The sequence below is a fragment of the Protomyctophum bolini genome (genome assembly GCF_963924005.1).
Source record: "Protomyctophum bolini genome assembly, chromosome: 3".
Lineage (NCBI taxonomy): Eukaryota > Metazoa > Chordata > Actinopteri > Myctophiformes > Myctophidae > Protomyctophum > Protomyctophum bolini.
Window position 1 is genome coordinate 21419712 of NC_137864.1, and position 23661 is coordinate 21443372.

The window sequence follows — 23661 nt, forward strand, 5'->3', positions numbered from 1 at the left end:
TCCTTAGTGGACGCACTCTGAGCCCCCCACCACACGTATAAACGGTACTTTTTGGCCAAAAAGGGATATTTTTTCACCGGAGGAAAAATATCCTTTATGAGGCAGTTCTCTGGGCAATATCAGTAGAGGGCGCAGCGGAGTAACTAAAAATGTTTTTTTTCCGGTGGAAACAAAATCCCTTTTTGGCCAAAAAGTACAGTTTATACGTGTGGTGGGGGGCTCAGAGTGCTTCCACTAAGGAAAGTAGTCTTTCTATTGACACAACCCGCCTTTGTTTTGGTGAGTAGCAAAAACGTTCTTTTTATTTACACTAAAGAGTAGAGGCTGGTCTGCATTCATGCGAGCGGCGGAAGTTGAAAGTAACATAGCTCTAAGGCACGCAGAGCTATGGACCAGAGCTACCCTCGTCCTTGGGTGTTTGGTGCCCATGTGAGCCAAGGCCCCAGTGAGGCTCTCCAACGTTGAAGCTCATAGCGTGGCACTCAGTGCCGTGCTATGAGCTTGTAGATCTGCTATTTTTGAAAAATGTGGTGCGAATCTTTGAATATATATTATTTCATAGCGAACGTTTGGGGGGGGGGGGGGGGGGGGGGGTTTGAGATGGGGGTCCGAGGCCAAATACATATGATTCTAGGGGTCCTTGACATGAAATAGGTTGAGCACCGCTGACATAGAAACATGGGTTTTTCAGAACTGTCAGGATTTAGAAGACATTTGTATAATCGTCCTCAGGTCTAAATGGGTTCAAGTCGATAGGTCAGCTGGTCTCCATCTGCATATATATATATATAGTATATCGGTTGAATCTGCAGTTGTGAAGAACTGGGTTTCTCAATAAGTGTTGTGCGGGTCAGGGTTTTTCGTGACCCGCACATCCCGCATGTATTAATAATTTGACTCGGCCCAGCACGCCCACACAGCAGCACCACATATGTACATTTTCACAACTCGACCTGGCCCACAACCCACCGACATTACATATGTCAAATATGTCTTTGAACGCGGCTTTTATTTGTCAAAAAAAGGTGCTTCTAAACTGTCTTAGTTAGTTAGTTGCTGCGAGAGTGAGGTCTATATACTGTAGCTAACACCAACTCAGGATTCCTGGATCGCTGCCCTCCACAAATTCCTATCCAACATCAGGTTCTTGAGCTCTGCATTGTTGTCAGCCAAGCTGTCTCAGCACAGCACGTCTACATAGGTGGTACGCTTCTTTCCCCTCCTGGCTTTGCCCTGGGTTGGCTCCCATATAGGGTCAATTTGCATGCCTCTAGTTCTAGGTACCAGACGCAGTGCCCTGCCAGCCTAATCCTTCTCTTTCTGACTTTGTCCGTGACCCGTGGTAGGTCCCCACATTTCTGATGCGGTCCGTCCATGTGACACCTAGTGCCATTCGTAGCATTCTTGTGTAGACTCCATCCAGGGCTTTTTCCTGTTTTATTGTAAACTGTCTTAATAGGCTAATAATATCACTGGCAAGCACGCATAGTCCCGGGTGTTCCGACCACCGCATCGCATCGATGCCATTCATTTGTCATACACGTGTGCGACATGGCAGAGATTGAGGGGAGACCGAGAGGTTGAGGAGAGAAAAGAGAGACTCAACCCGTGCGTCACAGACATACAGTATTATATAACAACAGGACTGGAGACAGACGCTGAAAGAAAACGCCACTAAAGACCTGAGTAAAACTCAGTGTTAACGTTGTCTAACTTGTCCTCACTTACACTCCATACACCACACGTGCGCTCAAACAAACACACAGACACAGACACACAGACACACACGCACGCTGAAGGAAAGTGGTCATAAAATATTTCACTCGCTCTGGAGTGTCGTGAGTGAACACAAGGATGAGGCAAGATGGAGTCCAATCCAGTGAGTTGTGTTTCGTGTCTATAAGTCATCAGAAAATGGTTGGACTTGTCACTCCATCTTGCCTCTGGAACACAACATAAGTCATTGATATTGCTTTTATTTAGTTTTTTGGATTTTGGATTAAAAAAGGGGGAAAAAATATGTTTTTCTCCTCTCCTGAACAGTTAGTTTTGCCGTCACTGTCTCTCTCTGTATCAAAAAGAGTCACAAATGTCCGCCTGTCACTTTGTTGATTGCAGCTGCAGTCTGACTCTGGACCAGGTGGAGAATGAGATGCGATTACACGCAGGCTATAAATAAACATTCAATAAAAGACTAAACAGATGAAGGATAACGTCGATGGTGATGACTCACTCACCGTGCTCCAGCACCAGCTGCGGCAGTTTGTTTACCATCTCCACGGCAATCGACAGCCTCTTAGTCGTCTGCTCCTGTCCCACCTGATTGGTCACGTGACTGAAGAGCGAGGTGATGATTGGGTAGTTGAAACCGTGACCTCCCCCATTAGCGACGGCCGGCTCGCTGTCCTGTTTGGAGACGAGATGTCATTCAGTCGCCAAGACCAGCACAGCAGTTCAAGGTACAGACAACAACACACGCAGACATTTTAAATTCATATTCTTATAGAATAGTACAATAGAGGGTATGCGCGTGACATCATCATCATTCTATTGCAATATTTAGGAAAGACCTGAAATCATGGCTCCATCTACACACTCACTGGTCATAGTTAGCTTCCGACCCTGGATAGCCCATATCCCATGCTCAGGACTATTCTCTCAGGGTACCTCTTGTCCTATGTATATAGCTCCCAGCCTTATATATAAGGATTATTTATTATATGTTCCATGGTTGTTTTGTCTGTACAGTATGTATGTGTATAGTTTTATGTTACAAAGTGGACCACAATGGAAACAAGCGAAGGCTTTTTTGTGTCTAAGTCCATTTGGCGTTTTTTTTTAATTATGTCATTTTCTGAAATTTTCTTAAACTTCCAATAAAGTATTCTATCTATCTATCCATCGATCGAACCCGGAAGTTATGCAGGAATGGCTACTGAGTGTCAAAAAACTACTTTCTGGCCTTGACAGCCCATACATCCAAACAGAAAAGACGTAAATATCTTCTCTCATGGGGGTCCCTGGCATATCTTTTCAAACGGCGGTCCGCGGGCGTAATTAGTGTCAATTTGGGGGGCCCTTGACATGAAAAAGTTTGAGGAAAAGCACGCACCTGATGATGAAGATGATGATGATGATTATACAGCCGATGGAGGTGCGTGAGGTCGTTGGGGGCGTGGCCCGAGTGGCGGTGGGCGAGGCCGTTCGTCTCGCCGCCTTTAGAGGAAGCCCCCCCGCCCCCCCACGGTCCCGTCCAGCACACACACACGCAGCAGGCGGTGGTGTGGTGGTGGGGGGCCGGTGTGCGCGTGCAGCGGCCCTGCAGGCGGCGTGCCGCCTTGCGGCCCAGGTGCGCCAGGTAGCGGATGATCTCCTCGTAGCAGCTCCCCGGTTGGCTGTCGCTGGCCAGCGTGGACTGCGATTGGTGGAGCTGCTGGCGGGCGCGCTTCTCGGCGTGCATGAGCGCGTGCTCGCGCTGCTTGGTCTCCGAGAACTGGGTCGCTATGACGACCAGGCACAGGTTGATCATGAAGAAGGAGCCCACCTGTGTACGCACACGCACGCACACACACACACACACACACACACACTTGAACTTTTCTGTGTCTACTTTGTTGACCATACTGTCTGTCTGTCTGTCTGTGTGTGTGTGTGTGTGTGTGTGTGTGTGTGTGTGTGTGTGTGTGTGTGTGTGTGTGTGTGTGCGCGTGCGTGCGGGCATGCGTGCGTGCGAGTGCTGCGCTACGAGCTTATTGGTCTGCTATTTTTTGGAAAAATCGTGAAAATGTGTCGCAAAATCTTTGAATATATATTATATATATATTCTTTCAGAGCGAACTTTTGTAACTCAAATCTTTGCTTCTGGTCCCTGGAACATCATATTTTCCACGGCCAATTACATATAATTACATATAATTACATGTAATTCTGGGGGTCCTTGACAATAGTTTGAGAACCACTGACATAGAAACATAGGGTTTTCAGAAAACTGTTTGACATTTGTAGAATGCTCTCAGGTCTAATAAATTCTGTACTGTAATTTAATTCTCTAATCATCTGATTTATTTCTATTTGCTTCCTTGGTTCTAGTTTCTTGTTGAAATGTCTTTTGATTAATACTTTATGCAAAAAAACATTGAATTGGCTTGCTGTAGAAATGTCCTATATTGTCTTGCCGTGTCTGTGCGTGCGTGTGCTTGCATGTGCGTGCATGTGTGTGTGTGTGTGTGTGCACTTACTATAATAAGGAAGATGAAATAGATGAAGTTGTAGAAGGAGTGAGCGTCCATTACGTAGTACATGATGTCAACCCAGCCTTCTAGAGTGATCACCTACACATGCACGGACGAGCACAAACACGCACACACACACACACACACGCGCACACACATGCACACGCACGCACGCAAGTTGGTTTTAGTGTTCTATAGGTTTAAAGTGGTCAGCCAAAGGAGGCATCGGCATATAACCTAGGCTATATTATGTTACACTAATGGTATATCTGTTCATGCGGTAAATCATTTATCCTCCAAAATCACATTTTGAGATACACACATAAAAAAACTAAAACATACAGTAGTTACTGCACTTTGGCTTTGTAGGGCAGTATAGTTCAGACCACACAAGCAACTGTGCAAAAACGAACATTTGTGACCGTTTCTGACCGAGGTTAAAGTAATTTATTTATTTTAAAATGTATTTTCTTTTTTTTTCAGTTTGACCCACCAGTTTTGGAGATATGGCTTATAGATTAATGTCTTGCAGAGAAACAGCGAGTTGAGAAAACAGGCTTGAAAGGTTCACTTCTGTGGACTCTAACATTACACCTAGCTACATGTTTAAGCAATATTGACTAAATAGTCAATATTTACATGTCGATTTCAGCTCTGACATCTATGTCAGACATGCTTTAGTATGTGAAGAGTCTGCCTGTGCTATTAACTCTAAGGATTAAAAAAAGAAAAGAATAAACTGTTTATCTCCTCTCCTGAACAATAATGAATTAGTCTTTCCGCCATGACAGTCTCTGTATCAAAACGAGTCACATTTTTGCACAACAAATCGTGGCCTCACCACAAACGCACGCCACCCTCTCAGAAGTCATCCATGTTTCAGAACAGCGTGATGACAGTTGACAGACAAAGTGAATAATAATATATCAAAGATAGAAAGAAAGAAAATAGAAGAAAGATAGACAGGGATGAGGCAAATACAAATACAAGTAGTAGCAATAACAATAATGAATGTAATAGTGTAAGATAATATAATATGGTATAGCAATGTTGCCGGATAATAATAATATGTAATGTATAAGAATATTAACTAAATATAGTGTAGTGGTGTAATAATATGATAGCAGTCCATGGTCGTGCTCTGTGAGGAGCACGGTCACACAGCTTTGTGTGTTTGTATGGTATGTGCTCATACACACTCATATTGCTCATATTGTCTCTTTATTGTTAATGGCATTTAATGTTTGTGTTGGCGCCGTTTGTTTTACATCACCATTACATCACCATATCAACATGAGTTAGACTTTAATATATTAGCGCCGCTCACTTCACACGGGTGTGATTTTGAATCATATTTGTAAGTTTTTCAAGGAACTTTGTAGAAGATGTTTTTCAGAAACATCAGGTCAAAGCCTCAGGTCTAAATGTGTCAAGTCAATCAAAAACCTCCCAGATCAAAGGGAACTCCCCCCCGAGCGTGAGGCCAACTCCAACATTAAGGAGGATGCCATTAAAAAGCCTTTGATGTCTCGGGGCATGTAGCAAAAAACATAAACAACTCTAAGGTTTCGGAACCTGACACTGACCCGCTTTGACCTGCATGGAGGGGGGGGGGGGTCTTCTTGTTTCAGTTCTCATATACTCCATGTAGTGGATTGGGGTCCCCAATACAACACCCTCAGGGTCCCCAACACAACACCCTCAGGGTCCTCAACACAACACCCTCAGGGTCCTCAACACAACACCCTCAGGGTCCCCAATACAACACCCTCAGGGTCCCCAACACAACACCCTCAGGGTCCTCAACACAACACCCTCAGGGTCCCCAATACAACACCCTCAGGGTCCCCAACACAACACCCTCAGGGTCCTCAACACAACACCCTCAGGGTCCCCAATACAACACCCTCAGGGTCCCCAATACAACACCCTCAGGGTCCCCAATACAACACCCTCAGGGTCCTCAACACAACACCCTCAGGGTCCTCAACACAACACCCTCAGGGTCCCCAATACAACACCCTCAGGGTCCCCAACACAACACCCTCAGGGTCCCTAATACAACACCCTCAGGGTCCCCAATACAACACCCTCAGGGTCCCCAATACAACACCCTCAGGGTCCCCAATACAACACCCTCAGGGTCCTCAACACAACACCCTCAGGGTCCCTAATACAACACCCTCAGGGTCCCCAATACAACACCCTCAGGGTCCCCAATACAACACCCTCAGGGTCCCCAACACAACACCCTCAGGGTCCTCAATACAACACCCTCAGGGTCCCCAACACAACACCCTCAGGGTCCCCAACACAACACCCTCAGGGTCCCCAATACAACACCCTCAGGGTCCCCAACACAACACCCTCAGGGTCCCCAATACAACACAACACCCTCAGGGTCCCCAACACAACACCCTCAGGGTCCCCAACACAACACCCTCAGGGTCCCCAATACAACACCCTCAGGGTCCCCAACACAACACCCTCAGGGTCCCCAATACAACACCCTCAGGGTCCCCAATACAACACCCTCAGGGTCCCCAACACAACACCCTCAGGGTCCCCAATACAACACGCCTTTCATGCGGAAGGTTGTGGGTTCAAACCCTGCCAGGGGTCGACGTCAGCGGGGGCATGCGGTCACAATGGATTCCTAAGTCTCCTGAGGAGGCGCGTCTGAAGCCTGGCCTGGACGGGAGTCTCCGGATGTAAAAACAAATCCATGACATGAAATAATAAAATATAAAATAATTATAATAATAACAATAATAATTATAATTATATTACTAGAGCGGTGCCCGCAGGGCCCCGTTGGGCCTACGATGCTAGTTGGAAATGCATGCCCCACCCAGATATGTCTGTGTCCCTTTCATATACCCATATATGTGATCGCGCAATTTTTTTTTCTTCCCCAACATGAGGTACAGGCAGACTCTTCACATACTAGCGCATGTCTGAAATAAGTGTCAGAGCTAAAATCGACATGGAAATATGAAATAAATGCTTAAACATGTAACTAGGAGTAATGTTAGAGTCCACAGAAGTGAACCTTTCAAGCCTGTTTTCTCAACTCACTGTTTCTCTGCAAGACATTACTCTATAAGCAATATCTCCAAAACGGGTGGGTCAAACTGCACAACTAATATGTCAATTTGAAGCAATGATTCCCTGAAAATTCCCCCAAAAATCCAATGGCAGTCCCTCCGTCAAATTTGGTCACATATGGAGTTCTTTGTCAGGCATGCTCAAATATGGAGTCTATGCAGAAGTCAGAATGATGTCAGAACAGGCCAGCTCCATATATGAGCCCTGGGCAGGGTCCATGTCCAGAAACCGGGCATTGGCCTTTTGGGGCGGGTCTGGACAACCGTGGGTCCGACCGACTCGACACCGGGCACTGCACTCCCTGCGGGGGTGTGGACGCCGGTGGAGCGAACGTTTCTCCAGTTACATGGATTACACACACAGACAGATTTATAGATTATTATTCTTACTGACCTGGAAGATGGCGATCCAGGCGTACCCGATGTTGTCAAAGTTGATGGCTCCCTTGTGAGGGTTGATCTCTCCGGCGCGACACTCGTTGTAGTAGCGGAACCAGTTCACGCACGTCACCGTGTCGTCCGCCACCGCCGCCCCCATCCCCCCCGAGCCCGGCTCCGCCCCCGCCGCCGCCCCCAGCCCTGCCTCCTCGGCCGGCAGCAGACAGGAGGCCCCGCCCACACGGCGGGGGGGCACGTCGGAGCAGCGCAGCATGCCGTTCTCCCTCTGCGTGGAGCAGATGAACGGGTGGTCCTCTGACACGTCAGGACGGTAGTACAGGCTGAGGAAGGACACGTTGTAGCGACTAGAGAGAGAGAGACAGACAGAGAGAGAGAGACAGAGAGAGAGAGAGACAGAAAAGGACTGTAACTGTCCATTTGGTTCCTAACGATCAATAATTAATCTTGGGACACCCTGGAACCCCTTCAAGGACCTCTGACAAATATGGAGAACAAACCCCCATATTTGGGCATCCCCCTCCTTACGCCAAGACTGACTCGGAACTCCTTATTTGGACATGGCATGGACGACATGGTGGTACAATTCTGATTACACAACCAGGGAAGGGGCAGAGACTATTAGGTGGAAGCCATAGAGCTATTTAGGTGATGGTTATGGTGAAAGCAAGGGTGTTTTTCCCGCGAGCAGAGTGCACCAGCACTGCTGCTCTGAGTCCTAGAGCTCTCTGCTGTCTGTCTGGGTACGACTGCTGCTCTGAGTCCTAGAGTTCTCCGCTGTCTGGGTATGACTGCTGCTCTGAGTCCTAGAGTTCTCTGCTGTCTGTCTGGGTACGACTGCTGCTCTGAGTCCTAGAGCTCTCCGCTGTCTGTCTGGGTACGACTGCTGCTCTGAGTCCTAGAGCTCTCCGCTGTCTGGGTACGACTGCTGCTCTGAGTCCTTACAGAGTCCCTACAGCTACTTTGAAGTACAGTGTACGTTAGTGTCTACTGCCTGGGGTACAACTGCTCGTCTAAATCCTCTGTAATTCCTGACCTTATACCAACCTTGAAACGTACCTTTGTTGGTGTTCCCTTAGTACACCGATTGCAGTACTTGCATGCTCTAATAATTTTATTAATGAATAAATCATTGTAATAAATGTATTTGTCCAACGGAACCCCACACCTGAACATATTCTGAGCCAGGGACCCATATACAGCATGTGCATTTAAAACGTTTCAAATTATGTTAAAAAAATATAATTTCTTCCCCGAATTTCTTGAAATTACATGACAAAATCAAGTGTGTGTGTGTGTGTGTGTGTGTGTGTGTGTGTGTGTGTGGGGGGGGGGTTACAATGTGACAGATGCCCCTGACACCCCCCCTCCCCCCCTCAGCATGTGACACAGACACACGGCAGTATAACACTGAATCATGGTGACATCACCACGGCCAAACATGTATTTCTGGGTATAGATAACACATTACTCATAAACATAAACCTTATTTCTGCATGAACAGGACATCATTTGATTAGTTGATTTGTTAGTGTTATTTATTGACTATTAGAAATAGTATTATTCTAAATAATATCCACAGGTTGACAGACGAGACATAGCTGATGTTCCAGAACACATCCAGGCTAAACATTGTACCCGGAAAACACACCGCTTGTTTTTTTCAAATATTCAAACATTCCGATCTGGTCCGTGAAGAAACACCAACGAGGAAAGAGGAGCGAGGGAATGTAAGAAAGCGCTGGTTCCAGAGAGGAGACCAAACCAATTATTTTATGTGGATGTCTGGAAGAAGTTAAGAAGACTTAAAGAACTAACTTCCATATATGGGACATTTGACTGGACGACCAAAGGGGAGGACATACAGGTAGGTACTAAGCGATAGAAAATGCGTTCCAACACGGCCTCTCACCCAGAGTCGGAGTCCACGCGGCGCGACACCAGGTCTCTGGACGCTCGCCATTCGCCGGACTCCGCCTCCCCGCCGCCGCAACTGCAGCGAGTGGTGGCACGCATGACCCCCGAGGAAGAGGGAAAACAGCTCCCGTCAGCCGGGAGGGACTACAGCTCCCATCAGCCCCTGCAGCTTTCTCTCATGCTCTCCGAGCTCCAGGATAACGCTGACGAGAGAGGCCAGGAGCAGCACCCTATCCAACGTGAGCCAGAGGTCAAACGTCCACGTCTGATGACGAGGCGGCCTCGGGGAGGGGGGGTAGAAGAGCGCGGCCGCGGCGGCTCCATGTCCCACGGCGGTAGAGGGCGGAGATTCGAGACGGCACCGCATCCAGGTCATGGTCCTCCTCCGTCGGAGCGATTCTCTGAGGAGTGGATCCAGAACAGACAGATCACCACTGCGGTGCAGCCGCACTGTCTCACCCGCTCCCGTTCCTCCGCCTGTGAACCCCCTGCTGTGCCCTCCTCCTCATCCTCTGTCAGTGCTAGAGGGGGAGGACAGGGGGGGGCCATCGGGCTGATGGACCCCGATGGCCGGGGCGACCGCTCGTTCCCATCCTCCTCCGCCAACAAGGGAGGGAGGCCGGTGGTCCAGAGCATGAACACAGATCGACACGTGGACAAACAGAGGATCGACGCCTTGGTGATGCAACGGATCTGCAAACTACGCACGGAACAGCAGCGACTAGAGAAGGAGGAGGAGAACCAAAAGAATAGGGAGAAGGAGGAGAAGAATAATAAGGAGAAGGGGGAGGACCTTACGGAGAGCCACGTCTCGCCGCCTCCTCCCGGGAGTGACGCCAAGCAGTGGCGTGGCACCCCGCTGGCGCAGACCATCTATGAGGAGAACAGGAGAAAGGCAGAGGAGGCTCACAGAGCTCTGGAAGCACTGGCGGGACCCCCCGGGGGGGTGGATGAAACGCCTTCGGACGACAGCGAGCGGCGGAACGTCCAACAGACGGCGGCCATGAGGAGAAAGCTCATTCTCCACTTCCAGAAGAGGAACCGCGCTCGCCGGCAGCGCGAGCAGATGTCGGGCCGGAGGCGCTGTCGGCTGACGGAGGCCTGGGAGAGGAAGGTGGAGCGCGCTGAGAAGGACCCGCGGCGGCGCACCAAGGACGGCGAGACGCGCGAGTACTACGAGAAGCAGTTCCCAGAGATCCGCAAGCGGAGGGAGTCGCAGGAGCGCGCGGCGCAGGGCCAACAACGTGGAGGCGGCGGGCCCACCACCCTTCCCGGGGTCTTCGTCGACGGCACGTCGGAACGGGAGAATGGCGAGGAGCGGACGCAGCAGCATCGGTCGGCAGCGGCGGCCGTTCCTCCCGCGCTGCTCGACGCGGAGGAGCAGCGGCACGCCAAGTTCATCGACACAAACGGCCTGATGGAGGACCCCATGAAGGTGTACCGGGACCACCGGCAGCTCACGGGCAGCACGTGGAACGACCGGGAGAAGGACACCTTCAGGGAGAAGTTCGTCCAACAGCCCAAGAACTTTGGCCTGATCGCCTCCTTCCTGGAGAGGAAGACGGTGGCCGACTGCGTGCAGTTCTACTACCAGAGCAAGAAGAGCGAGGACTACAAGAGCGCCGTGCGGAAGAACAACGGGTGCCGCGGGAAGAGCCTCAACGGAAAGAGCCTCAACGGGAAGAGCCTCATGGCAAGAGCCTCAACGGTAAGAGCCTCAACGCTCGGCAGCAACATGTGAAAGTTAACGGCCAGGAGGAGGAGTACACCCAGGACCGGAAGGACGCTAAGCCGGTGGTTCACAAAAGTGGTGTAAAGGGACCCCCAGGGGTCCTTGAGGGGGCTCCATCGGGTCCCCAGCTAAGCATGAGGTCAGTCCGCTGCCCCCCCAGGTTGGCAGAGGAAGTGTAGCACCCAGGATTACATTAGATAATGTTGCAAAATGCTAACGTGATGCTAATCAAACGTGGATTAAACTAAATTGTATCTTAACAGCTCTGGCACCGGGGGCAAAGTAATCTCTGGCACGGAAACTGTTGGGTCCATTTGGGTTCCATTTGTACACTCTCAGAGTTGAATTAACATTGATTTTACATTACAATATAAATTGTAATGTAATTCACAGGGTTTCCTCGTCACAAATCCACGGCTCCGCCTGCAGTCCAACCTCCAACCAGTAGGGCCGAGCGCTTCAACGTTGGAGAGCCTCACTGGGGAACTTGGTGCGCAATAGGGTTTCGGTCGACAGTAGAAGCACACGCTGTTAGCACAATTAAATGGCGGTCTTGCAATACCAAATTTGACGGGCATCTTACATTATCATGAGGTCAGCTGAAGGGACAATGTTTAGGTATCCCGGACAACGCTTTATGACGTGTCTGACATCACACCAGACTTCTCTGTCCAACCTATATAAGGGGGTGGCACGGAGCGAGAGGTGAGTTGTCGAGTGAAGAGGGAGAAAGACACACTGAAGAGGCCTCGAGACTATCAGGCAGACGGAGAGAGAACGTTATTAAGCACAGTCTGAAGCAGTCGCAACTCCCTCGTAACATCAGGTGGGAAATGAGAGCCATGAATAACTAAAAAGAAATCACACCCGTGTGAAGTGAGGGGCGCTCTTATCATCATCATGCATCATCTTATACTGGCCAATCAGAATGCCTGTTGCGTTTGTGTTTACGCAATGTTCAAACACTCAAAACTGGCCACCCATTGTCAATGGCATTCGATGTTCATGCTATAGGACAATGCTTGTGTTTACACAAACCCTCAAAGCTGGACATAGAAGGGGCTATAGCGCCCCTCAAAAACTTTCAATGGAAGTTGCTCAGTGGCCTTTTTATTTGACCTGTAGCTCTGTGTTTCTGAGACACATTGTCACTAACTACCCCCCTGGCTGCAGTACAAGAACAATCAGCCAAGCACTCACGTCCAGTATGTTGATTTCGTCCACTATAATACAAAAACGAAAAATGTTCACGACTACCTTTTTTCACTGTCGAAAACTAAATGGAAACTAAATGAAAGCTAAGCGACGATGACTAAAACTAAGATATAAATAAATTGACAATTTTGTCAACAAATAAAAACTAGATGTTTGCAATAGTGATGCACCCAATATTCGTCCGCAGAAAATATTCTGCATCCGAATAATAAGATAATATTAATCACATTCGGCTATTTGGTATTCGGTTTCGGCCAACTGTTTCCTATATTCGGTATTCGGCCAACTGTTTCCTATATTCGGTATTCGGCCAATTGTTTCCTATATTCGGTATTCAGCACAAGACAAACAAGCACGTCGGCCACTCACGTCTTGACGTCGTCTCCCATGAAGCAGCGGTTCCGGAGAAGCCCCGCCCACAGCTGCACCCCCACCACGCCGAAGATGAAGAAGACGAAGAAGCAGAGCGCCAGCACGTTGCCCAACATGGGGAGCGTGTCCAGTAGGAGGGTCACCAGGATGCGCATACCTAGACGCACACACGATGCCGTTTATATACACATACCTGGACGCACACACGATGTCGTTTATACACACATACCTGGACGCACACACACACACACAATGTCGTTTGTATACACATACCTAGACGCACACAAAATGTCGTTTGTATACACATACCTAGACGCACACACAATGTTGTTTATATACACATACCTAGACGCACACACAATGTTGTTTATATACACATACCTGGATGCACACAAAATGTAGTTTATATACAGTACACACACACATACCTGGACGCATACACAATGTAGTTTATACACACATACCTGGACGAACACACAATGTAGTTTATACACACACACACACACACACACACACACACACACACACACACACACATATACCTGGACGCACACACAATGTAGTTTATATACACACATACCTGGACGCACACACAATGTAGTTTATGCACACACACATCTGCATGTACATGCGATTTACACTATGAGAGTTTAAACGAATTATTCAGGAATGTAACAAAGAAAACCATCTCCAATCGTCCTTTTTTGGGCGTGAAGCCTAACCCTATAACCCTTTAAACTTACAGATCTGTGCCTCTCAGACAGCAGCATAAAAAAGGAAAAAGCAGATAATCTTAAAAAAACCTTTAAAAAGGTGAAAAGAAGGTAAAGCCAGAAGGCAAAGCTCTCTGTCTACCGAGCAATCTTCATTCCTACTCTGACCATGGTCATGAAGTGACCGAAAGAATAAGGTCGCGAATACAAGTGGCCAAAATTAGTTTTCTTCAACGGGTGGCTGCTCCCTTAGAGATAGGGTGAGAAGTTCAGTCACGCGAGAGAGACTCGGAGTAGAGTCTGCTTCTTCGCCTGGAAAGGAGCTAGCTTAGGTGGTTTCGGGCATCTGGTTAGGATGCCTCTCGGGCATCTCCCTAGGGAGGTCCTCGAGGAACGTCCCACTGGGAGGAGACCCCGGGGCAGACCAAGGGGCAGTTGGAGGAAACATATCGACTTGGAACACCTCGGGATCCCCCAGGAGGAAGTTAAGTTACTATTGTTGCTCTGGAGAGGAATGTCTGGAGCTCTCTGGTGGAGCTGTTGCACCCACGACCCGACTATGGATAAGCGGTTGAAGATGGATGGATGGAGATGAAAAGAATAATGACAATATAATTAAGAATCGGCACCCTAGGTTATCGATAACGTATTGATCGAGCGTAGACGGACAGACAGACGTCAGACAGACAGACAGACAGACAGACAGGCAGGCAGGTCTTACTGGGGACTCTGTTGATGGCTCTCAGGGGGCGGAGCACGCGGACCGTCCTGATTGCTGATAGGCTGACGTTGTGTCCGTCAAGAGAATACTCCAGCATGCTGAGGACAAGACAAGAGCCAATGAGAACACAATGGCATCATCATGACCCCACTCCCCAAAACAACAGCCAATGAGAATGTCTGTGTGTGCGTGCGTGCCTCTGTGGGGAACCCTGTGTCTCTTATATGAGATTGTCATTCTGTAGGACACACACACACAGCTGACATTTAACTGGCATTAAACAATGGCCAAAACCACACACTTGGCTCATATTTAATGTTGTTGTGTGTGTGTGTGTGTGTGTGCGCGTGTCCGTGTGTGTGTGTGTGTGTGTGTGTGTGTGTGTGTGTGTGCGCGCGTGTGTCTTATTCGACCCACAACTCAGCCAATGCAATAATCTGGATGTGCACAAACACACACACGCGCACACTTACTTTCAGGTAGTTGGCATGGCAACTATGCTGAGATGTAAATAAGGGACAGGCCAGCTGGGCTTTCCCCACATAAAGGATTGTCACGAATCTCACGATGATGACATTTAACTTTTATGGAAATATAGTTTTCACTGCTCCAAGTATTGGTGATTTCCGCATGTTATCAGTGGTGGAAAAAGTACTGACATGCTTTACTTAAAAATAATAATCTTAATATTGAATCGCTACAATTGAGTCGCAGAATCGCAACATAATTAACACCATGAGTGCACAGGATGGAGTTCTCCGCCCTATCAATTAAGTAACGCCCAGCGCTCAAGATCCTGTGTTAGACGGCCCATCGCGGTCCCGTTGCTAGTCCCGTTAGAATGAATCATACCTCCCGTTGTTGCTACATCAAGCTACTTCAGCCACATCCGGGATAACATCCGGTCCGTCGCTAAATGTGCTCCGCAGCTACAGTATAAATTGCTGGGCGCTCTGATTTAATGGAATGTAATAACCCCGGGCGTTCGGGGTGTTTAATGGAATGTAATAACCCCGGGCGTTCGGGGTGTTTAATGGAATGTAATAACCCCGGGCGTTCGGGGTGTTTAATGGAATGTAATAACCCCGGGCGTTCGGGGTGTTAACACAATCCCGCGCCAATAATCACTCAATTACACCCAAACAACCTGAACTTTGAACATTCAGTGGATTTTCTGTGGTCTGGGGTTTTCTCTGTGTGTTCTATTGAGCTACAACAGGCAACATCCCTCAACAGTGTCAACAGGCAAATTTTTATGTGATATATGGGATTTGTGGACTCTTACGTCACAGTCCACAGGCCAATCAGAGCACTTGTTTGAGCCTAATTATTTAGAAAAAACCCAGACCACAGAAACTCTACTGAATGTTCAAAGTTCAGGTCTTTTGGGAGCAATTGAGCTCAGAAAAAATAAAATACAAAAATCGCAAAAACTTGAACTGTATTCCATTTATTGCAATAAATGGTTCTTTGATGTGTTTCTGTCTGAACCTCACAGTGTGGCAATAATCTGCACCAACGTGTGTGTGTGTGTGTGTGTGTGTGTGTGTGTGTGTGTGTGTGTGTGTGTGTGTGTGTGTGCGCGTGTGTGTGCGCGCGTGTGTTTGTGTGAGAGAGTCTCACCCCACGATAACAATGAAGAAGTCGAGTCGATTCCAGGTGTCGCCTAGGTAACCGTTGTGACCTATGACCCCTAAAGCCACCATCTTAACGACCATCTCTCCAGCGAAGAATATGAAGATCCCGTCATCTAGAGTCTAACACGCACGCACACACAGAATTATGGTTAAAACAAACAAACAAAAAGGTTATACAGTTCTATATTATGATCGTAATCCTATAGTGTGTTCAGTAACAGTGTTAAATAGCTCTATATTGTGTCAGTAATCATTGCTATAGTGTGTGTTCAGTAACAGTGTAAATACAGTAGCTCTATATTGTGACAGTAATCATTGCTATAGAGTGTGTGTTCAGTAACAGTGTTAAATAGCTCTATATTGTGACAGTAATCATTGTATAGAGTGTGTGTTCAGTAACAGTGTTAAATAGCTCTATATTGTGACAGTAATCATTGCTATAGTGTTTGTTCAGTAACAGTCTTAAATAGCTCTATATTGTGACAGTAATCATTGCTAGAGTGTTTGTTCAGTAACAGAAGAGGAAAAATACTTTTCACACAATGCTGCGTGTGTGCTTGCGTTTGTGCATTCGTGTGTGTGTGTGTGTGTGTGTGTGTGTGTGTGCGTGTGTGCGTGTGTGTGCGTGCGTGTGTGTTTGTGTGCGTGTCTGCATATCGAACTTGGATACTTTAATTGCAGTGAATTGCAGCCTCGTCAATGGATACTCAATGTCAGAGAGACAATAACAACTTCATATACTGTAGGCAAGTAATGTATACTATTTTTAATCACACAATTTTTGTAACCAATTTTTCACCCGGTGCTAATTGCCTAAACTGTAATCCTGGGCGCCCTCTGTCAACCTCAACAGATGTGTAACAATAAGTTAACTCTTGAGAGCATAACATGAAACCAAATGGACCCTTAAGGAAAGAGTTGAACATCAATAAGGGTCGATTTGGTTACCAACTCTCCGTCATTTAGCTGCATGGGGACCACCTGGAACCCCCTCAAGGACCACTGGTCGAAAACCGCTGCAATATGTGTATAAAACAATCTAAAAATAGATGAAAGCCAAAAGGTATTGGTCCATTTGATCAGGTCTGGTGGCGATACAATATATGCAATGTGCACACATTAAACAGCATGCAAGAAATATGCAATATGCAAAACATTACAGCATGCAACAGAATACGATATGCAAAAATTATACACTATGCAAAATCATATATACAGTACCGCCGGTATGCCAACAATTTACAGTATGTTCGTTGCCAAGACCGTCGATATGACAAAATTAATCAAAGCCTCAAACGTGAAGATGTCACCATGTGTCACAAGAGAGAGAGAGAGAGAGAGAGAGAGAGAGAGAGAGAGAGAGAGAGAGAGAGACCAAACCGAGGCAGAGCCATATGAACAAATGTAATAAAGGCTGGGATGAGGCTCAGTGGGACCAGTGGGACCAGTGGGGGGGGTCCAGTGAGTGACAGAAAGGTCAAACACACTGACTGAAGAGGAGCGGAGCCAAACCAAACTCCAGACAATAATCCAACGGCATGTTAGAGAACAGACACCATCAGGGATCACAGCAGTGTTGTTTTTGGCAGCAAACTTTGATTTTAGTTTTAGTCATAGTCTCTTGAATAGTTTTCATTTAGTTTTAGTCACATTTTAGTCACCTGGAATGTTTTAGTCTTAGTCTAGTTTTAGTCGACTAAATATCATATGATTTTAGTTGAATGATTTATCATAATGATTTAGTCGAACAAAATGTATTTTGGTGGGCCTTGATGCCGTCGTACTGATTTTTTTTACACGATCTACAAGCTCACGTGTCGCAGTGTGACGCGTTGTGAGCTTGTAGAACGGCAATTTTCAGCATGCAACTAATTGTAAAATGACTTATAGTGGATCTCTTGTCCACTATAGTCCCTTCCTAACATTTTACTCTAGTTTTAATTTGTTGACGAAATTGTCGATATATTTAGTCTTAGTTTTAGTCAACATAGCTTAGTTTTCGTCAGTGGAAAAAGCTAGTCGACGGACATTTTTCGTTTTAGTTTTAGTCGACGAAATCAACACTGGATCACAGACACACGGATCTGCATGCAGCACAACACAGGATGAGGGTTATGTTTTAACATTTTCCCTCCCTAACACCACTTAGACACGAGTTAACACCTGGAACGCCCGGAGGTATTTAGGACCATTAAATCAGAGCGCCCAGTGATTTGCAGCAATGGAGCACATTTAGCCGACGCACTAGGTGTAGCTGAAGTAGCCAAACCCCCCCCCGAGGTATGATTCATTATAACGCGACTATAGCGACGGGACCGTAATGGCCCGTCGAAAACATAATCTTTGATTAGAATTGGACGGAATCATTTTAGATCAAGAGTTATTCACGTTTTAAGATTTTCTATCTCGTCCGCTAAAATGGATGACATCCCAACCGGAAAATAACATCGAGTGTTGCGCAACAGACACTCCCAGCCTGTGGAGCGATGCGATCGGTTTTGATATCAATAAATCTCCGTCCTTTTATTAACTCCGTCCTGGCGTGTTACAAATTGATAGTACGGAGAACTCCGTTCTTGCCGCTCGGGGTGTTAAAAACATGTTGACTCCCAATAACACTCATTGTTTAATTGGCGTTTTTTATACGGTTTAAGATTCTATCGGACAGAGTGGGATAGGTGACGCGTTCTGATGACGTCATTGCAAAAACATCCACCGCTCCGGCGTGCAAAGGGTTCTGGGAAATTGAGGACCAATGCACTCCAATGGCGGCGGTGCTGCGCAGCGAGGGCTCGACATTGCGACTAGGTACTCGCATTTGCTACTAAAAATAGCACCGTGCGAGTTGTACAATTCAATTTGTAGCACTGGTGTGCGACTACAGAATTTGACCATTCAATCGTGATCAAGACAAGGCTCTGATACAGCAAGTGCACATTATATACCTAGTTCTATACCTACATTTATATTCTGTAGTACGGCAGTGTCGTTCGCCAAAAAGAGCAGATCTTCAAGCTAACAACGCGTCGAGGCTGAATGCGGCGTTCATTTGAAGATCTATGCCCCTTTGCTCCCACCGCCCCGCCCCTCCCTGTGTCGCAGCTTCGTGCTCTTCCCTGTCAGCAGCGGCAGACAGAAGACCGAGCCAACGCAGCAGGATAGCATTAGCATGATAGCACAGAAGGAATAGAGCACCGAAGTCTGACGTCACTTTCAGTAGATGGCGTCAGTCCCCAGGTTCATGTATTTGTTTAGTTGCATTGAAATCCCCATTGAGGCGATTTTAGATCGCCTCATATAACAACTGTGTTTGAAAAATAAACATGTCACCCCGGCCGCTTCACTCATGGATATGAAGAATCAACTGACTGAGAGAAAACGCTAATGTTACTGCTGCTGAATTAGTTAGATTTTCGCTAGAAGCAGACTGTACCATATATGAGTGACTGACTGTTGCAAACGATACAGAGACACCTCCCTAACAATAACGCCGAGACAGCTTGTTTATCTTTGGACCACAACGCTTATAGTAGACGATATTAAGATCACCCCATGTTATTCTCCATAGAGAAATTACTTCCGCGAACCAGGGGAATCGTCGGGATGAGCGAGTTACATCAGGACTTCGGTGCTCCGACACGTTGAATAATAAATAATTGCAAAGTTTGAAAATGTTCAAACATAACTTGCTATAACTTTTAACCAAACACGGGTGAAACAGCGTGCAGCCGTGCACACAAAGAGTGCACACACGCACACACATGGAGTGGACGAATTGATATCTATCAAAAACAACCCTTGCTTAGCCTTTGCATACAAAAGCGTGTGCGCAGCGTGAATGATAATACGAATGACCGACCTGGCTGGATACATACGTATCAGTCAGTGGTCCATACATTGTGTGACCTGCATAATGTGCAACGAAAAAAAGGCAAACATCTGTCCCCCCCCCCCACCACCTCCTTCCACCACGCCAAGGTTTAGTTGTCCGACCTCCTTCTGCGTAGCAGACTATAGCTTAGTAAGTCAGTAGTCTACTGTAGCTGATATGTCCCATGTTCTGTCTGAAATGAAGCAGTCAAAGCCAAGGAGAATGTTACAATACTAATTCACCATCGAGCAGCCTGCCCTGCACTGAATGTCACACTCACATGATAGAACAGCAGGATAAAACGGATAGTCTGTCTGTCTGTCTATCCATCCATGAGCAACATATTACCAATCTATCCATCTGTCTGTCTGTCTGTCTGTATCTGCATAAAAAACAAAGTATTAGCATAAAAACAAATTCATTATATAGATTATATAAAAACAAACATAACAATGATATATATTGATGAATATCAACATTGTGATAATTACTGAAAAGATATTGTGATATAATATTTTGCCATATTACCCTACCTCATATCACTTTTTTCCCCTTCAATGTCAATGGCGTTTACCAGAACTTTGACCTAATTTCTCTGTTCATTGCCAATGGCAAATATTGAGACGTGTGGGGACAAGATTTAGCCTGACATTTGACCTGAATTTACCTTTCATTGTTAATGGGAAATTTTGAGATGTATGGGGACAAAAGCTGTATATATATATGAGGGGCTAGCACCCCTCAAAAACACATTATTTGATAACTTTTCATCGTGCCTCTAAAATAAGTAGAAGCACACGTGCTACTTGGAAAAATGCTAAGCCCTGCGTGCGTTCCTTCTCTGCCACTTTGGAATATGTTTTAACACCAACGACAATCGATTACACCCTTTTAATTAAAGTGGGTTTTCCTGACAAGCAAAGATCAAAGTCGGTGCAGTGGCTCTTCAAAAGGTTAGTGTACACCAAGCAGGGAGATCTGGAACATCATTGTTTAATCACCGCAGGGGAAACTGTTAATTAGATGTCTCTGGGTGCAAGCACACAGTGTGCTTGTGTGCACGTGTGCACGTGCGCAAGTGTGTGTGTTAGTTACCTGCTGTATGGAGGGGGTGTGGTCACATGGTTGTGTGCGTGTGCATAAGTGTGTGTGCACGTGTGCAAGTGTGTGTGTGTGTGTGTGCACGTGCGCAATTGTGTGTTAGTTACCTGCAGGATGGAGGGGGTGTGGTCACATGGCTGGAACATCCCCAGGGTCACACAGTTCAACAGGATGGCCAGAATGCTGACCCGCTCGAACCATGTGGAGGTTAAAGGTTAAGGCTCATCACCGTGGTAACACAGGTAAACAACATGGCATATACAGTATATATATAGTATATATATATATATATAACGCACGCTCACACATGCACACATGCACAGTTGCACACACACACGCACACACACACACACACACACACACACTCACACACACACACACACACACACACACACACACACACACACACACACACTCACACACACACACACACACGCACACACACACACACACACACACACAGTCACACACCCCTCCTATGAGACACAGACTAGTAGGAACACATTGTGCCATTTTATCATGAAAAGTGGTCCGTATGTTTTCTCTTGCCAATAATTGAATAACTGAATTGTTAGGGGCTCATTAAAAACATCGCCGCCACGCCGTGATTACATTATTACCGCTTCTGATTGTTAAAGTTAAGATCTCCACATTTTGCTTTCCGTTCATTTGGGGGGTGATTTTTTGGGTCTTCAGTTCAAAATAAAATGTAAATGTTTGAAAACCACTGTGTTTGCTGGTCTTCAATCCCATTCACTGAATCTAGATTTCACAGTCTGAGTGTGTGTTGTCCTTGGTGATAATGCACTGTCAACACACGCACGCATACACACACACACACACACACACACACACACACACACACACACACACACACAGAGAGAGAACAGAACAGAAGAGTCCCCTCTCTTGCTGGACTCAGTCCTCCAGAGATATGAGAAATTAATGAGAGTACAATCCTTCATCACTCCAGAGAGAGAGAGAGAGAAAGAGAGAGAGAGAGAGAGAGAGAGACAGAGACACAGACACAGAGACAGGGTGGATGTGGTGCAGTGCACCTCCTACAAGGTGGATGTGTGTGCAGTGCACCTCCTACAAGGTGGATGTGGTGCAGTAAACCTCCTACAAGGTGGATGTGGTGCAGTAAACCTCCTACAAGGTGGATGTGGTGCAGTAAACCTCCTACAAGGTGGATGTGGTGCAGTGCACCTCCTACAAGGTGGATGTGGTGCAGTAAACCTCCTACAAGGTGGATGTGTGTGCAGTGCACCTCCTACAAGGTGGATGTGGTGCAGTAAACCTCCTACAAGGTGGATGTGGTGCAGTGCACCTCCTACAAGGTGGATGTGCATGCAGTGCACCTCCTACAAGGTGGATGTGTGTGCAGTGCACCTCCTACAAGGTGGATGTGGTGCAGTAAACCTCCTACAAGGTGGATGTGGTGCAGTAAACCTCCTACAAGGTGGATGTGGTGCAGTAAACCTCCTACAAGGTGGATGTGGTGCAGTGCACCTCCTACAAGGTGGATGTGGTGCAGTGCACCTCCTACAAGGTGGATGTGGTGCAGTGCACCTCCTACAAGGTGGATGTGGTGCAGTAAACCTCCTACAAGGTGGATGTGGTGCAGTAAACCTCCTACAAGGTGGATGTGCATGCAGTGCACCTCCTACAAGGTGGATGTGCGTGCACTGTGCAGTGCACCTCCTACAAGGTGGATGTGTGTGCAGTGCACCTCCTACAAGGTGGATGTGTGTGCAGTGCATCTCCTACAAGGTGGATGTGGTGCAGTGCATCTCCTACAAGGTGGATGTGCGTGCACTGTGCAGTGCACCTCCTACAAGGTGGATGTGCATGCAGTGCACCTCCTACAAGGTGGATGTGTGTGCAGTGCACCTCCTACAAGGTGGATGTGCGTGCAGTGCACCTCCCGCCTGGCCACTCTAACTCACATGCTTCCCACAGAACTCCAACCACCCAAGGAGAGTTTGACAACATGTCTGACAACAAATTAATAAATAAATACATCCCATATGTTATACTGGGCGAAGTACAACAATGTGCAGACACAGCAGCGAGATGTGTGAGCTGCAGTGACAGGCGGAGGATGACAAATGGGAACACAAAACAACCATACTGTGGGTATTCCTGCACTATCTGCATCATCTGAGTATGCATAAACAATGATTTATTAGATATATATTCTGACTTTCAATTGTAATCTTTACATTTTGTTTTGATTGTATCGTTCCACTTCTTTTGCTTTGGAGACGTATGTTTTATCATGTCAACAAAGACCCTTTGAATTGAATTGTGAGGAAAAGAAAAATAGTGACAATTGACGCACAACTTGCATCCTAGCATCTATATTCTAGGTATATAGAGCGTCGCAGTCCCGCCCCTCGAGAGACCCGGAAAATAATTCCCGTTCATTTCCCTCATAGACTTTTCAAAAAGTACTTATTTAAAGACGTTTACGCTGTGGACAAATAATTAGAAAGTAGAAAAATAATTACAAAAAACACTTTTTTTGTAATTATTTGTTTGGTCCAAAATATTGTGTTTGTTGTCATGATTTGTCACGACTGGAGTTGGCTTCGTACGACGCTTAAAAGGTCTTTAAAGAAATACTTTTTGAAATGTCTATGGG

The 23661-nt window shown here is 46.8% G+C and overlaps 1 protein-coding gene across 1 annotated transcript in view; it reads right to left on the minus strand.

The window, feature by feature from the left end:
• LOC308312347 (voltage-dependent T-type calcium channel subunit alpha-1H-like) overlaps positions 1-21175 on the minus strand; it is a gene marked incomplete at its 3' end in the record, with an annotated part of 112808 nt that extends 91633 nt beyond the window's left edge. Inside the window, exons 1-8 of the mRNA XM_080758952.1 lie at positions 21122-21175; positions 16029-16162; positions 14406-14503; positions 12969-13128; positions 7734-8082; positions 4239-4331; positions 3113-3544; positions 2238-2406 (exon numbers count right to left, since the gene is read on the minus strand). Coding sequence (XP_080615078.1) covers positions 2238-2406; positions 3113-3544; positions 4239-4331; positions 7734-8082; positions 12969-13128; positions 14406-14503; positions 16029-16162; positions 21122-21160 — 1474 coding nt within the window. The 5' untranslated portion in view covers positions 21161-21175. The remainder of the gene's footprint in view (positions 1-2237; positions 2407-3112; positions 3545-4238; positions 4332-7733; positions 8083-12968; positions 13129-14405; positions 14504-16028; positions 16163-21121) is intronic.
• Positions 21176-23661: the final 2486 nt, after the last annotated feature.